The following is a 16,273-nucleotide window of genomic DNA, read 5'->3' as shown; positions in this document are numbered from 1 at the left end:
CATAAGACCCTTCAGCCCATAACTTTCATGCTGACAGTGTATCCAATTATACTAATCCTGAAATAATCCCAATTTATTCCCTTCCCCCCACATTCTCATCAATTCTCCCCCGCGGATTACACCAAACATAGGTTAATTACTGGAGCTGTGGGCGCCAGCATGAATTACTTTGTCTCGGTAAGACATGTCAATAGACCACTCATGATGGTTTAGCAAGAGAGGGCACTGGACATTTAAGATTATGAAAAGCATAGATACAAAGTATAGATACTTTTTCCCAGAGCTGAAATCTCTGATATTACAGGGCATGCACTTAAGGTGAGAGGAGGGGAAAATTTCAAAGGAGATGTGTGGAGCAAGGTTTTTGTACAGAGTTTGATTTCTCTCCCTGGAATGTTCTGCCACAGGTGGTAGCAGAGCCAAATAGGATAGAGGTGTTTAAAAGGTTCTTAGATAGGCACATGGGGGTGGTATGACCATTGTGTAGGTAGAAGGGATTAATTTAGTTAAGTATTGCTAGTTTAATTAGTTTTGCACAACTTGGTTTAATTTGGCATCATGGCCAGCACAAATAACATGGGCTGAAGGGCAAGTTCTATGTTCTTTGTTCTATGTTCAGTGTTCACTTTTTCCAACGTTTGGGACACCATCAGCAGAGTTTGCAGATTCAATTGAAGAACGCTTCTTTCCTTGGGATCTCTAACTACTGCCCCCACTATGCTGCAGAATATAGATCTATAAAGAAATAGAACATTGAAAGTTACAGCACATTGCAGGCCCTTCAGCCCACAGTGTTGTGCCAACCGTGTAATCTACTCTAGAAACTGTCTAGAATTTCCCTAGCGTATAGCCCTCCATGCGCTGCTGCTCATAGCCAGCCGTGCATTCCACGCACCCACCACTCTCTGTGTGAAAAACTTACCCCTGACAACCCCTCGGTACCTACCTTCAAGCACCTTAAAACTATGCCCCCTCGTGTCAGCCATTTCAGCCCTGGGGAGATAGCCTCCAACTCTCCACTGATCAATGCCTCTCATCATCTTATATGCCTCTATCAGGTCACCTCTCATCCTCTGTCGCTCCAAGGAGAAAACGCCAACCTCACTCAACCAATTCTCGTAAGGTACACCCTCCAATCCACACAATATCTTTGTAAATCTCAAATAACACGATAGCATTCAACTTTCTGGTTTTCAAACACCAAACGAGGAGATGACTAACGACTACTTCCTGACCTAATGTCATTCATTATGCTCACATTAGGAAACCTGCTTCACACAAATTCTTGCTCAGACCTAAATAACAATCATTGCTCAAAATAGCTCCCTGAAGCAAAGGTCTGAGAAATATATACTATATAATAAGAAATATTTTTCTTTTTATTCTTTGTTCTTCTTTCTTGCTTTCTCCTCTTCTTCAACTTTGAACGCATTAGGGCCAATTTGCCTTGAGCCCTATACTCTTGTACAGGAAAAAAATGTCTACAAGTGCTTTATTTGGGGATTAGAACATTCCTAAGAAACATTTCTACTTTAGGGGAAACTGAAAATTAGCCAGGCTTTTCAGAATGACTCAAAAATCACAGACAACTTTTTCTTAATGATTTTGTTTATTGCTCATCAATGAATAACAAATTGATGATAATCATTCTTTACTTCCATTAGTTGTTGGCCATCGTCTGAAAGAAGAAAAATAAAGATTAATTACACTGCTTCCATCTAAAGTAATTGAAAACAAATGAGTAAAGGGATCTTGACATGCTCAAGTATATTTGGTCTGTCATGTATGTATGATGTAGCCAACCTTTTGTACTTTTCTATATCTGATTATTTGCATCCATATTAACACTTATTAGGTGGAAATCAGTGCATCTGATACCTTCCTCACCTAGAACTGAAGACTATGAAACATTAAATGGGTTTTTTGTGTCTGTATTTACTAAGGAAACTAGCATGGAGTCAATGGAAATAAGGGGAACAAGTAGTGAGGTCATGGAACCTATACAGATTGAAGAGGAGGAGGTGCTTGCTATCTTGAGGCAAATCAGAGTAGATAAATCCCCAGGACCTGACAGAGTATTCCCTCGGACCTTGAAGGAGACTAGTGTTGAAATTGCAGGGGCCCTGGCAGATATATTTAAAATGTCGGTATCTACAGGTGAGGGGCCGGAGGATTGGAGGATAGCTCATGGTGTTCCTTTGTCTATAATCTGAGAAATTATAGGCTGGTAAATTTGACGTCGGTAGTAGGTAAATTATTGAAAGGAGTACTAAGAGATAGGATCTACAAGTAGTTAGATAGACAGGGACTTATTAGGGAGAGTCAACACAGCTTTGTGCGTGGTAGGTCATGTTTAACAAATCTATTAGAGTTTTTCGAGGAGGTTACAAGGAAAGTAGATGAAGGGAAGGCAGTAGATGTTGTCTACATGGACTTCAGTAAGGCTTCTGACAAGGTCCCGCATGGGAGGTTAGTTAGGAAGATTCAGTCACTAGGTATACATGGGGAGGTAATAAATTGGATTAGACATTGGCTCAATGGGAGAAGCCAGAGAGTGGTAGTGGAGGATTGCTACTCTGAGTGGAGGCCTGTGACTAGTGGTATGCCACAGGGATCAGTGCTGGGTCCATTGTTATTTATCATCTATATCAGTGATCTGGATGATAATGTGGTAAATTGGATCAGCTAATTTGCTGATGATACAAAGATTGGAAGTGTAGTGGACAGTATGGAAGGTTTTCAAAGCTTGCAGAGGGATTTGGACCAGTTGGAGGAATGGGTTGAAAAATGGCAGATGGATTTTAATACAGACAAGTGTGAGGTATTGCACTTTGGAAGGAAAAACCAAGGTAGAACATACAAGGTAAATGGTAGGGCACTGAGGAGTGCAGTAGAACAGAGGGATCTTGGAATACAGATACAAAATTCCCTAAAAGTGGCAGCACAGGTAGATAAGGTAGTAAAGAGAGCTTTTGGTACATTGGCCTTTATAAATCACAGTATTGAGTATAAGAGTTGAAATGTTATGGTGAGGTTTTATAAGGCACTGGTGAGGCCAAATTTGGAGTATTGTGTGCAGTTTTGGTCACCAAATTACAGGAAGGATATTAATAAGGTTGAAAGAGTGCAGAGAAGGTTTACAAGGATGTTGCCGGGACTTGAGAAACTGAGTTACAGAGAAAGGTTGAATAGGTTGGGACTTTATTCCCTGGAGCGTAGAAGAATGAGGGGAAATTTGATAGAGGTGTATAAAATTATGATGGGTATAGATAGAGTAAATGCAAGCAGGCTTTTTCCACTGAGGCTAGGGGAGAAAAAAACCAGAGGACATGGGTTAAGGGTGAAGGGGGAAAAGTTTAAAGGGAACATTAGGGGGGGGGCTTCTTCACACAGAGAGTGGTGGGAGTGTGGAATGAGCTGCCAGATGAAGTGGTAAATGCGGGCCCACTTTTAACATTTAAGAAAAACTTGGACAGGTACATGGATGAGAGGGGTATGGAGGGATATGGTCCAGGTGCAGGTCAGTGGGACTAGGCAGAAAAATGGTTCGGCACAGCCAAGAAGGGCCCAAAGGCCTGTTTCTGTGCTGTAATGTTCTATGGTTCTATTTTCAGAATCAGAATTAGGTTTATTATCACAGGCGTATGTCATGAAATTTGTTGTCTTTGCAGCAGCAGTACAATGCAATACATAATAACAGAGGGGAAAAAACTGTGAATTACCGTAAATAAAAGAAGTATTGAGGTAGTGTTTGTGGGTTCAACACCCATTCAAAAACAGGATGGGAAAGAGGAAGAAGCTATTTCTGAATCATTGAGTGTGTGCCTTCAGGGTTCTGTACCTCCTTCCTGATGGTAGCAATGAGAATAAGGCATGAACTGGGTGGTGGGGGTTCTTAATGATAGACACATCGCTCCTTGAAGAAGATGTCCTGGATACTATGGAAGTGAGCACTCATGATGGGGCTGACTGAGCTTACAACTCTCTGCAGCTTACTTCGATCCTGTGCAGTAGCACCCCCCCCCCCACCAGAAGGTGATGTAGCCAGTTAGAACGTTCTCCGTGGTATGTCTGTAGGAACGGTCAAGTGTTTTTGGTGACATGCCAAATCCTCTCAAATTCGTAATGAAGTATAGCCACTGTCATGCCTTCTTTGTGGCTGCATTGATGCACTGGATTTCTCTACCATTGGCCCTGTTCTCCGACATTCCATGCTCGGAGTCCCAGCACTCACAGTGTATATAAGGTTGTTGCATTGGTTACCCACGAGGGTAGTGCCATGAATTGGCACGTGACTAAGATGCATCTTGTACGGTAGATCCTCTGCTTCAGCAGCCTATGTGTGCTGGCCCAAAACTTGCCTCGATTCGCCCTTTCCACTAAAATCCCATTTCCTGCATCAAGAGCTTGTGATGTTTTCTAAAGTCTCAAAAGGCTTTTAGATCACGCTATTCTGATGCTCCCTTTGAATCGTTACTGTCCATTGAAGGTTCGCATCTGAATCCCAGCTCCCACCTCAGGTCTAGTTCCACTGCTGGATGCCACCAAGCTGTTGACCATGGCCCCTTGACACATACAGCACAGTCTGATGATGATCTGCTCAATTTCCATCAACAGCCCTTTCAATAATTAATGTCAGTGTCAGGAGACACTGGTTTCCTTTTGCTTCTCATCTTGAGGAAGAACAAAGGAAGTGAGCAGTCACACCAAACAGTATTTTTTTTCAATGTCCACAACTACTTACGTTTCTGATCTGATAGGCAGCTGTGGTGAACTACATATCCCTGTCTGGACACGCCCCTCTGCTGACTGCTCCTGTGGCCCCTCCCACAGACCCCTGTATAAAGGCGATTGGAGGCACTGCTCCTCCCTCAGTCTCCAGGATGTTGTGTGGTGGTCTCTTGCTACTAATCGTGGTCTCTTGCAGCTAATAAAAGCCTATCGTTCGCCTCCCTTCTCCAAGAGTTATTGATGGTGCATCAGCAGCCCTAATAATTTAAAACCCAGATTAGAAGCGGTTAAGCTGTGTTTCAGGCATTCAGGATTTTTCCAAAATCCTTGCTTCTTTCTAGGTGCAGTGGACGAGGTAATCGAATCCCTTGCTACTTTTGTAGTAATGCCTGAAAACAGTCCTCCACCTACTCTTGCTTTTGTATGTTTATGCAGATTTTCAGCCCAAATTTCCCACTTGCTAGTCCAAACCATCCTTCATTGAGATGGCTCTTCCATTTTTTTTCTCAACGGATAATGACAACTGGGCTCAGTGACAACTACTCACTAGTTAGGGGTATGGTGGGAGATTCGTCGCTGCCCTTAGGTCTAGAGCAGTTAGATCTTTACCACTTACCCTAATAAGCTAAACACAGGCAGCTTACAGAGTTCCTTGGTCTCCTGCTTATGTTATTATGCTATAATAGATGTGGAGAGCATTCCAACTGGTTGCACCACAGCGCAGTTTGGAGGCTTCAGTTCACAGGATTACAAGAGGCTACAGAGGCCAGCTCCATCATGGGCACAACCGGGGGGTCGGGGGTCCCACTCCACTATCAAGGACTTCTTTAAGAGGTAATGCCTCAAGAAGGCAGGACCCTCACCATCTGGGACATGCCCTTTGATCATTATTACCATCAGAGAGAGCTTACAGGAGCCTGAAGACCCACACTCAAATGATTCAGAAACAGTTTGCCATCAGATTTCTGACAGTCCATGAACTCAAAGAGCACTATCTTATTATTTCTTTTGCTTGCACTATTTATTTTGCAATTTATAGTAACTTCATGCTTTACATTGCACTGCTGCGGGAAAAAAAAACAAATTTAATGTCATTTGACAGTGAAAATAAATCTGATTATGATTCTGATGTTTGAAGCCCTAAAGGCAAACAGATCCCTTTGCTGAATGCACAGTATACTATGCTTAAAGGCAGAGATGATAGAAAATATATATAAACACTTCAGTTGGGCTACTTTTAAATCAGAGAGTGCAGAGCCATAGAAAAGTTAGATCAGTCGATACCAGGGCTCAAAAATATAGTTATGAAGGGTATAAAAGCAAAGGCTGTAACAAGAACCAGAGTTTCAACTTTTACGGAAGGTCTACGTGATATGCTGCTGGCCGTTAAGAACCAACAGTCTGCTGAACAATGACAGATTTCTGCTGTTGGGGAATGCAAAAGAACTTAACTCATCATGAGAAGTTTTAGATCATGAAACAATCCAAAAGTTGGATCGGAAAGAAATTTGGCTGAATAAATTAAATTTTAAAATTCAAAAGACTAAAGGAAATATGGTGCAAATGAATGGGATAGTGGAATGAATGCACTGACCCAGGGACATCAGACTGAGCTGACATTTCATCTCTGATTTGCATAACAAGTCCAACATGTTAATATTCCTTTCTGCATGAAAATGGTACCTACCTGAGTAATCCAGTGATTGAAGGCGGATACTCGAGTCCAGACTGTGGGTTTCTTATAGGTGTTACATCCATAGCCTGACACAAAGCTGGTTACACCATGGACATACCAAAGTCCATCAGAACCCTGGCAGTTCAAAGGCCCACCTGAGTCTCCCTGAAGAAAATGAGACAAATTGTTTCTACTTTTTAATTTCTTCCTCTCTGGTAATTGCCAACGCACATTACAACACTATTCAGTACGAGCTGGAAGCTCTCCATAATACTTTGTCAAAATGACTCTCCTCTACTAGGTGAACAAAAGATAAATTGGAAATGTTGGAATGTGATCATTTCACATATCATTGGTGTCAAGTACACTTTTGTGTAAGTTTAATGTGGCAGCATTCTAACTCTGCAATGGTACAATAAATAAAGAAATAAACAAACGAATGAATAAAACTCATCAAAAATCACCTTTCCTCCCAACTTATACCCCAATTCAGTCTTAAATGAATTTGACACCACTTTGGAAATGTAGATCGTTCTTGTCTGGTGGTATCTGTTAATTCAATTACAACACTTGCAGAATTTGCCTCAGTTTGTGGTTGATTGATAAATCAACCCAGTGGTCCAGAGTGAGAGTTGGTTATGAAGCCAAAACTGGGGCCAACATCTGGACTGTGGCTTGCTTGAACAGCCAGACACAGGGTTAATAGACGTGGTCAGGTTTGTGGTTGATGCCCGGGTCGAGAGTGCCCTAGTGATTAACATAGAAACCTGTATGGTAAACCATGTATATCTGTCTGGACACGCCCCTCTGCTGGCTGCTCCTGTGGCTCCTCCCACTGACCCCTGGATAAAGGTGATTGGGGCACTGCTCCTCCCACAGTCAATCAACATGCTCGTGCTCTGTTTTCGCTGTTAGTGAAAACTTATCGTTCACTTCCAGTCTCCTAGAGTTATTGATAGTGCATCAATCTGTCAGGTCCTACAGGAAAAGAAACCTACTCTCTTCACCAAGTCTAACCTACATGTGATCCTCTGCAAAGCTTTTGACTCTCGACTGTTCTCTGAAATTGCCAAGGATTTGGAATGGACGACAACTTAGGGATTTGGACAATAAATGCTCACTTCATGGATCGAAAACATCATTGCGTACAGGTCAGGATGTGAATTACCATTTGGTAAGCTTGCAGTGGGTCTAGTGTAAGACTCTGTGCTCAGAGAGATGTGTAGTACTGGCTTCCAGCAGTCAACCTCAAGTCCCACCCACAATCCAGTGGACCAGAACACTCTGATGGCAGTTAGGCACCAGAACTTCCAGCAACTTGGGCTACCAGAAACATAAGTTGCAAATGCAGCTAGAGTTTCACTGTGGATAGAGAGACTTCCAACTGAAACATTGCTGGGGTCATTACCTGGAGGTAACAGAGTTTAGAACCAATTACCTCACTTGCTGGGGGCATTGTGTGGCGTCTATTGGCACTTCTTCATTATGTTGTGGGTTGGAGTTTTGGGACCTCAAGTTAGCCCTGTAAAAGGACCTGCCTTATCTCTCACTTCAATAGGCTCAAATAAATATCTGGATTTACTACGCACATTGCATCCAGACTTTTCGGCACCTCCAGCGCAAACCATGGTGTCTTTCACAATCGTGCCCCACCAGTCTGGGGCACTGCAATGGGCGTAGTCAACGACTGGTATGTAAGCTTGCTGGAGCTTTGCTGGGAGTGGTCCGTTCGCTGTAATGACAAAAATATTCCAGTCACAATGATGAAATGTCAACAATATCACAAAGTAGGTGCACCTGTAAATGTTGCATTAATGATACTGAGTTTCTCTAAAGGTCCCTACTGTCACTATTCTTTGCCTTGGCCAAGGGTCGATTCTCACCATTCTCTTTATGGAAAAGAGAGAGAGCTGTCCAATTCAAAATGCAAAAAAAAATCTGTGTCAAGAACAAAGCTCTTCATCCCAGTCTTAACTATGTCAAGACATTAACTGATGACAACGAGGCTCTGCAGTGTCATAGCTAACTTCAGAAGCTGTTGAGCCAAAAGCCTGTCGTACTGTTCTTAACTCCCAGACCCAACAATTTCAGTGACTTCCAGAGGCTCTTTCAGATCCTGCCCACTTTGTAGACTTCAACTCATTTAAACTTTTGCTACTCACAACCGTAAATCCATGTGCTCCCTGACTTTAGGTTAAGATGTCCATACCTCCGACAGACTCATGGAGGCATACTGCATCAGAACTGGTCCATGCCAAAAAAAGGTGCCCATCCAAGCTCGTCCTATTTGCTTTTGTTTTGCCCATAACTTCCTAAACCTTTCTTAATAAGCAATACTAATAAATCCACATGGCCTTTGTGAGGGCATTTCTGGAATTATGGTATATAGCAAATACTAATTTTAACAGCTGCCAGTCTTCAGACCTGAAAGTGGACAGTAGATTGAACTTAAAATGCAACTCTGAACAATGGCCTTTTACTTGACCACAGAAGCCTGCATAAGCCTGACTACAGCCCAGAGTGGGTGGGAATTAACATTCATTTTGGTGTTTGAAATGGGGGTGTGAAGACTGAGTTGTTTGAAAATGATATGTAATTCAAAGGAAGCACCGTAGATACATTGTAATGATAGAATTGTCCTGCTGTTACCTTTGATCTTTAGCAGATAAAAATGTCATGTAATATTGGGTCAGGCACGCCTCTTCTTCCAGGGGTGCCTCGAGTATGACATTTGTATACTTATTTTGCTAGAATAAAAGTTTCTATATCCACTATCCTCCATGTCCCTCTGGTGACTTTGTTCACAGTTACAACAGCCTTGTAAACCTGCCATCCTAAAACACCCTCCTCAAAGTCTCCCATCTTTGTCCACCTGTAGAATGCTCCCTCCATTCCATTCGTCCTACCTTTCGAGTATACATTTACTGGAAATCTAAAATAAAGAAAATGCTGGAGATCCTCATCAAGTCCAGTAACAACTGCGGAGAGGGAGGAAAGACAGGTGACCTTTTGCCAGAAGAAAAGATGTTGGTGGTTTGTGCTGACTTACTGTACAGCCGGCCCCATCCAGTAATGTAGCAATAAAAGTTATTGGGAAGAAGATCGCCATAAGGTGGAATACAAGCAACCTGAACTTTGTCATTCAAGACTGCAGGCTCTGCGAGCTTGATTAAAGCGATATCATTCCTGCAAAAGAATGGAGATTCCTACTTAATGCTCAGTTATTCAGTTATGCAACACAGAAAACAAGCCTTTCGGCCTGCTGAATCTAGACTGGGCATCAAGCATCAATTTATGCAAATCCCATTTTACCCTTCCTACATTTCTATCATCCGTCCCCAGATTTTACCACACACTTAACTGCCAAATGCAATTAATGGTGCCCAATTAGTTTATGAACCCACCTGTCTTTGGGATGTGAGGAAACTACAGCACTCGGAGTTAATTGCAAGGGGTGGGGGAGGTGGGCTTGGTCACAGAGAGTATTCACAAATTCCACGCAGGCAGCATCAGACATCGGGATTAAAACTGAGTTGCTGAATCTGTGAAGCAGCAGCTCTACCAGCTATTCTAGTGTGCTGTCCACTTAATCAATTTTGAAGCACATTTTCCTTTTACTCAAATAGTTAAGCAAAATCCCTCTTTCAACAATTGAGGCCATGCAAGTCACATATTCATGCTTACTGTTCCCTTATGGAAAGAAGTGTTGACCTTGGTACATACCTAGGAGAATTCACTTCTCCGAGAAGGGCTTCTCAGAGTCCTGTTCTATCCTACCACATCATACCAAGAAAATTGAATTTGAGACACTGAATTACTACCCTCCCAGTTTTTCCTCAGAATTTGCAGCACCCTGCTGAATTATGAATATTACAAACATTTCTTGACCAAAGGAGAGTTGAAGTCCAAATTTTCTCCTTGAGCATACTGCAGCTGGCAGAGGGAGTGAGGGGAGTTTGCGAGATAGTGGCATTTCCAATAGTACAGACTGCTCCACACAGGAATGTATAAGTGTATAAGATGATGAGAGGCACTGATCATGTGGATAGCCAGAGGCTTTTTCCCAGGGCTGAAATGGCTAACACGTTAAGGCACAGTTTTAAAGTGCTTGGAAGTAGGTACAGAGGAGATGTCCGGGCTAAGTTTTTTACACAGAGAGTGGTGAGTGCGTGGAATGGGCTGCCAGCGACGGTGGTGGGGGCAGATACGATAGGGTCTTTTAAGAGACTCCTGGATAGGTACATGAAGCTTAGAAAAATAGAGGGCTATTGGTAAACCTAGGTAATTTCTAAAGCATGTTCTAAAGTACATGTTCTGCACAGCGTTGGGGGCTGAAGGGTTGTATTGTGCTGTAGGTTTTCTATGTTTCTAAAATGCTGGAGGAGCTCGGCAGGTCAGGCAGCATCTACGGGAAGGAATGAACAGTTGACGTTTCGGGCCAAGACCCTTCCTCAGGACTGGTCCTTCATCGGGACCTTCCACAGAGGAAACTTGGAATACTCTCAAAATGAATTGGATAGCACTTCGCCAACATTAAAAAATGTCACTGAGGAACATAGCCAGAAGGTAATGATTGCCAGCATCCAATACCCAAAAAATAAATGTGACTCATCATCTGAAACCCCTTTATGCACACCACTTATTCATTAGTTTCAGTACTTAGAGACTTTCTTTCTACACTAGTGCAGAAAAAAAATAACGTAATAGCTACAGTGGCTCTTAAAGGCTGGAAGGTCCTATAATGCTTTGACTCTCTGCAGTATTCTGCTCAGAAACAGTGATTCAAGTCATACATATCATGCAGACAAAAGTTTGACAGTCCACGCCAGTGGCAGAGAAGAGGAGACTGCTTCACACTCCAGCCAGGCACGGATGGTACCGAACTTTCAGTGAAGATCGGCCTTGAAATAACTAATACTCTTCAAAGAAGAATCATGTCATGACCGTATGTGGTAAGAGCTGGACATTGTTTAGTCCTGGGCATTTGAAGATTCAAGATTCAAGATTCAAAAAATTTATTGTCATTCTAACCGTACATCAGCTCTGCAGGGCGGAATGAGACAGCGTTTCCCAGGAGAAGTGCAATCATAACATAACAAATGCAACACTAAATAATAAACATAACAATAAATAGTAAAACACAACAGCCACATGTCAGTTAAAAACAAGTTATAAGTGTCCAGTGCAAGTTAAAAGTGTCCAAAGCAGAGTCAGGTAGAGCAGCTATTTAGCAGTCTGACTGCCTGTGAGAGGAAGCTGTTTAGTAGCCTTGTGGTTTTAGTTTTGATGCTCCTGTAACATTTACCAGATAGCAGAAGAACAAACAGTTCATGGAAGCATCTTAAGTTTAATTCTGAATAGCTTTTGCACAATTGTTATAGATTCCTTACTATAAGCAATTTGGACAATATATGATGTATCAATAAGGAGCGTCTAATGAGGTTATGACTTACCCACAGGCCACACAGTTTATATTCCATTGTGGATGAACAAAGATACCACTGGGCCTTATAATCTGCTCTCCACCCTCCACAGCATCTCTGTCATACTCTCCCAGTACCACACGGTAGTCCCTTCCAGAGCTAGCAACAAAAAACAGCATCAAATATAAACCACATTTATAGCAGAACCTGATGAAAAGGAAAGAAATATATTGAAACTGCAGCCATACTCACGAGATACAATGGCCTGCTGTCATAACCCAGTTTGAGGAAATTAGCGTTGCACCACAAGTGTGAGAAAACCAATTGGTACCTGAATATCCAACTTGCAAAGAAGCCTAATAGTAAACAAAACTGCAAGTTAACATCTCACTTTTTTTCTGCAACATGTTCTGTTCTCACTTTTCTTCCTTGATGGGTGATTCTGATTGGAGGCATTTTCCTCACCTCCTTCTCTCACAATCATTCTTGATTCTTTTCTACTTTAATTTTCTACTCGCAACCAGAGGATCCCAAAAATTACTTTTCTTCCATTTCCTACACCGTTTCCTCTGTAATTTCCGGAGGTTATGACCTAAGACTCTTTCCATTTCTCATCATCATCTGCACCTTGGTTACATTGCTGAACAGAACTGCAATTGCTTGTAGACAAGGCTCATGCCCAGAGCCCATGCCCACTTGCATGGACTTGGCTTTGACTCCCTGCACGCTTGAACCAGACAGTAAGAGACAGGAAAATTGGCTTCATGTAGCGATTCTCTGCGACCCCACCTTTGGAACGTCTTGACATCTTTGGAAAGAGCACAAACCTGGGAGTGGAGCCTGATGCACCATCAATAACTCTCGGAGACGGCAGGCGAATGATGGGCCTTTATTAGCTGCAAGAGACCACGATTAGCAGCAAGAGACCACCACACAACATCCTGGAGACTGAGGGAGGAGCAGTGCCTCCAATCGCCTTTATACCGGGGTCAGTGGGAGGAGCCACAGGAGCAGTCAGTGGGGGGGGGGGGGGGGTGTCCAGACAGGTATATGTAGTTCACCACAGAGCCATACCTCCTGTCAAAGCTAACAAGGTTTTTCAATAGTGTCTGTGGTATTCAGGGTCAGTCAAATTTGTAAATCATTTAAAAATTTTAAAAAACTTTAAGATTTATTAAAGGCACGAAGAATACTAAAATAAAAAAGCCAAATCTAAATAACATTTACCTTTCTAAACCAGCAGGTAGACCTCTGAGATACCAGCATTCCTCCTGTTCTGGACACAAGTCTCACTACTGCCACCACGCTTAGCAGTCAAGTCTCTAACATCTGCACTCTCATCCTTACTCCTCTCCTTTCTCCCACCCCACTTCCCTTTGAGATGCACATTAACCTACTTTGACAAACATCAGCCTTAATGTCTCTTTACTTGGCACTCCATCAAATGTTTGTTGGTGGCTCTGTTGCTTTGGAAGTTCTGCTATGTTAATGGGAGTATATGCTGTAAATCCAAGTTGTTCTTTCGTTTAATTTGGCAACTGATAACTGCCTTATTGTATTTCCCGCCTGCATCCCCCTAGTTTTGGCTCTGTTCAGTACAGAGTGAAGCCCGTGGCCAGAAGATGACCATGCTATCTAGGCTACTCTTACTGTATTTTCAAGGCTGCTGCTGTTGAGTGAGATGGAAAAGCAAGACGCCATTTTCCTTTCCTACTGGCTGTGAAACATCTGATGGTATTGATGAATATGGGAAGAAACCGCGGGGGGGGGGGGGGGAATGAGAAATTCCCACACAGGCAGTCCCAGGGGTCAGGACTAAACCTCTATGAGACAGCAACACCACTACACCACATTTGTTGTTACCCTCACCTTGCTCTTCATTTTGCTAAGTCTACCTCATCAAATTCAAACTTAAGAGGCATTTAATCATGACTAGTTTCTAATGACTGTTTGATCCCTAGATTCTCCCATTTCCTCGTGCCTTGCCTTTGAAAGGCACTTGAAGCATTTGGACCAGAGGATATATTGTACGTGCATAGAGGACATTTAGCTTCTGCAGGATAATCCTGTTATTTCCACAGTCACTGATTGAATTTTTATACTTCCTGTTTGGTTTTCCTCTGTCTTCTAGTACTTAGGGAGTTTGAGTTTAAAACCCTGTTTTCTCACCTGCCATGGCCAGCTGTATGGCCTCGCATCAACTCCATTAACCACCCTTGAGGCATATGGGGCGTAGTAACTCTGTCCGCAGCCGGATGCTGGAAATACAAGAGTGACAGGTTAACTGTGCAGCACCTCATGACATGTATTTGCTTACTTAAACTAGCCATTCCAAAGGTGTGCTTTGCAATTATAGTGCATAGTTATAATGGAAGTGAATCTGCACTTGCTTTCTTCGAAAGGACACCGCAGGGCGATGCTGAACTCCTCCATCAATTTTCAATGGAATCGAACATCAGGAGGGCCATGAAGCAGGTACAGGCTTAAATAAACCCTTTCCACAATTCCGGGAAACACTGCAGTAAGATCGATATTAGACTTAATGTGGACTGGGGAGTATCTCACAGCATCCTGGTATCTTGGGGGGAGTAGGAAGTTCAAACGCTCACGCTCCTGGTGAGATTTTCATCTACCCCAACACCCTTCCCCTGGGTAAAACTTCCCAAGTTGTCCCCAATGCCCAAAAATCGTCTCCAGTACTACTCTGAATCTCGCTGGTTTGAGAACTGACTTATTTATGGATCAACAACTTTTAAAGATCTTTTCTTTCTCAGGCTGTGCCCCATTACTCTATTAACTCGTTGCATTCTGCATACATCGCTCACACTGAAATGGACTTTTTTTTTAGAGTCGTGCGACGTATGTGAACTCAGAACTGATTTACCATGATATATCTGTACTCATATTAACTTCCGATGAGATTTACCCAGCTGGCTGCATGGAAAACTACTGCTGGCATCAGACACATCAGAGGCAACCAGGGGACAGTGTACGAGGAGGCCACCAGGTATGACCTTCATCACTCATAGTTGACACAGAAACACATGCTCTCCGAGATCATCTTGTCTGATGCTTCACCATTGCTGACAATGCCCAAAGCAGCCACCTTCCAAAATTCTGCATCTTCCTTAATATCAAACTTCGTATTTCAGAAGAGAAGACTTCCTTCGCTGCAGGCTTCCTCAGAGTGCAGGTATTCATAGACTGCAGTCACGTTGTATTACTCTGTTCAGAGATTACCTTGGCAACCTCCTGTCATGACTACCTGGAGGGCCTCAGTTGCTTTCATGGACTGTTCTGGGCACCGTCCTTCCCCAGCAGGCCCAGGCTCCTCTGATAACTTGGGAACACTCTCTCATTGCAGGATCATCCATTCATGAAGTAGCTGTATGCCCATTGGCTGGAAGAATATTGCTTCTATTGTGGAACGCCCTGTTAGGGGTTAGCTGTGCAGATTATACCTATTAGACCAATTTCCAGTGATGGTTAGAACTTGCAACACATCACCTGTGAATACGGCACTGAAACGGACAATGTCAGTTCCAGTATGACATTGGGGAACACAGTAATGTTGTAAGGGAAATCTTAATGCAAGATGGGAGTGCTTATACAGATTTGGGGTGACCCATATAGGTGTTACAATACCGTGAAAGTGACTTACCACCGGCTGCAAGCAGGACAACGAACAGCAGCTGATACATCTTGTCGTGTTACCAAGAGTCCCAATGCACGACTTGGCCTTTTATATACCCTGCTTGCAACTATCTTTTGGATCCTTTTGACACTTTAACAATCCTGATAGCTGCTTATTTCCCACACTATGTGGAAAGTCAAACAATTTGAGGTCCCCATGTCAAGGCCGCGTTGTTTATCCAGTCTGCCATCTGCCATGGGAACATTCTTACACAGGTCACTCATTTCTGATTTCTTCCATAGTGTGGAGTGACTACACTAATACCAAAACATTTTTGTGATTGATGAACAGAGTAACTGGAGGGACCCTGAACCTGGCTGATATGAAAAATCCTTCATTGTGACTAGCAGGCATTCTCTCCCTGATCCTCTCAGTAGCATCACCGCAAACTGGAAGTACAACAAATTTTTACATTTACTAGAACAAAGGTAATAATTCAATACAATTATAATAGGTAGAATGACACTGTCCTGCATCCCAAGCAACTTGATCCCTAAGCAGTGAATTTGTTGACCTAACCTAGAGGCTTTTGTGGGTGAGGTGCAATAAGGCTTATTGGAGTGGATTTCAATTTCAGGTTATGATGAAAAATGAGTGATTGTAAGTCAATATATGTAGCACTCCCATTAAAGACATTTGAAGTTGATATGAAGTCGATGTGCTGCAGTGGGAAACAAATTTAGCTGAGTCACAAAGAAGAGAAAATCTTAGCTAAGTCCTGTTTCTGATTGAACCCTATAATAAAGTGTA

At 42.7% G+C, this 16,273-nt stretch overlaps 1 protein-coding gene across 1 annotated transcript; it reads right to left on the bottom strand.

Annotated features, from left to right (window-relative positions):
- Nucleotides 1–1,590: 1,590 nt before the first annotated feature.
- Nucleotides 1,591–15,600, bottom strand: LOC140718241 (proproteinase E-like). The gene is made up of 8 exons (XM_073031737.1): nt 15,491–15,600; nt 13,999–14,087; nt 12,082–12,185; nt 11,860–11,988; nt 9,456–9,592; nt 7,996–8,138; nt 6,419–6,571; nt 1,591–1,678 (listed from the first exon to the last, which is right to left on the bottom strand). The coding sequence occupies exons 1-8, from the start codon at nt 15,528–15,530 to the stop codon at nt 1,661–1,663; spliced, it is 813 nt and encodes a 270-aa protein (XP_072887838.1). The 5' UTR covers nt 15,531–15,600; the 3' UTR covers nt 1,591–1,660.
- Between the last annotated feature and the right edge of the window lie 673 nt (nt 15,601–16,273).

This window comes from Hemitrygon akajei, chromosome 29 (assembly GCF_048418815.1).
Source record: "Hemitrygon akajei chromosome 29, sHemAka1.3, whole genome shotgun sequence".
NCBI lineage: Eukaryota > Metazoa > Chordata > Chondrichthyes > Myliobatiformes > Dasyatidae > Hemitrygon > Hemitrygon akajei.
The sequence above is the reverse complement of the archived record's forward strand: the minus strand, read 5'-3'. Positions and strand labels throughout refer to the sequence as shown.

What these genes read in the sequence shown, in the direction of transcription:
- LOC140718241 (XM_073031737.1), bottom strand. Translation starts at nt 15,530, where the DNA reads ATGTATCAGCTGCTGTTCGTTGTCCTGCTTGCAGCCGGTG. An exon ending in ATAAACTGTGTGGCCTGTGG is followed by an intron (nt 9,593 to 11,859) that starts GTAAGTCATAAC and finishes ATTCTTTTGCAG; the next exon opens with GAATGATATCGCTTTAATCA. An exon ending in CCGAAAAGTCTGGATGCAAT is followed by an intron (nt 6,572 to 7,995) that starts GTGCGTAGTAAA and finishes CATTTTCTTCAG; the next exon opens with GGAGACTCAGGTGGGCCTTT.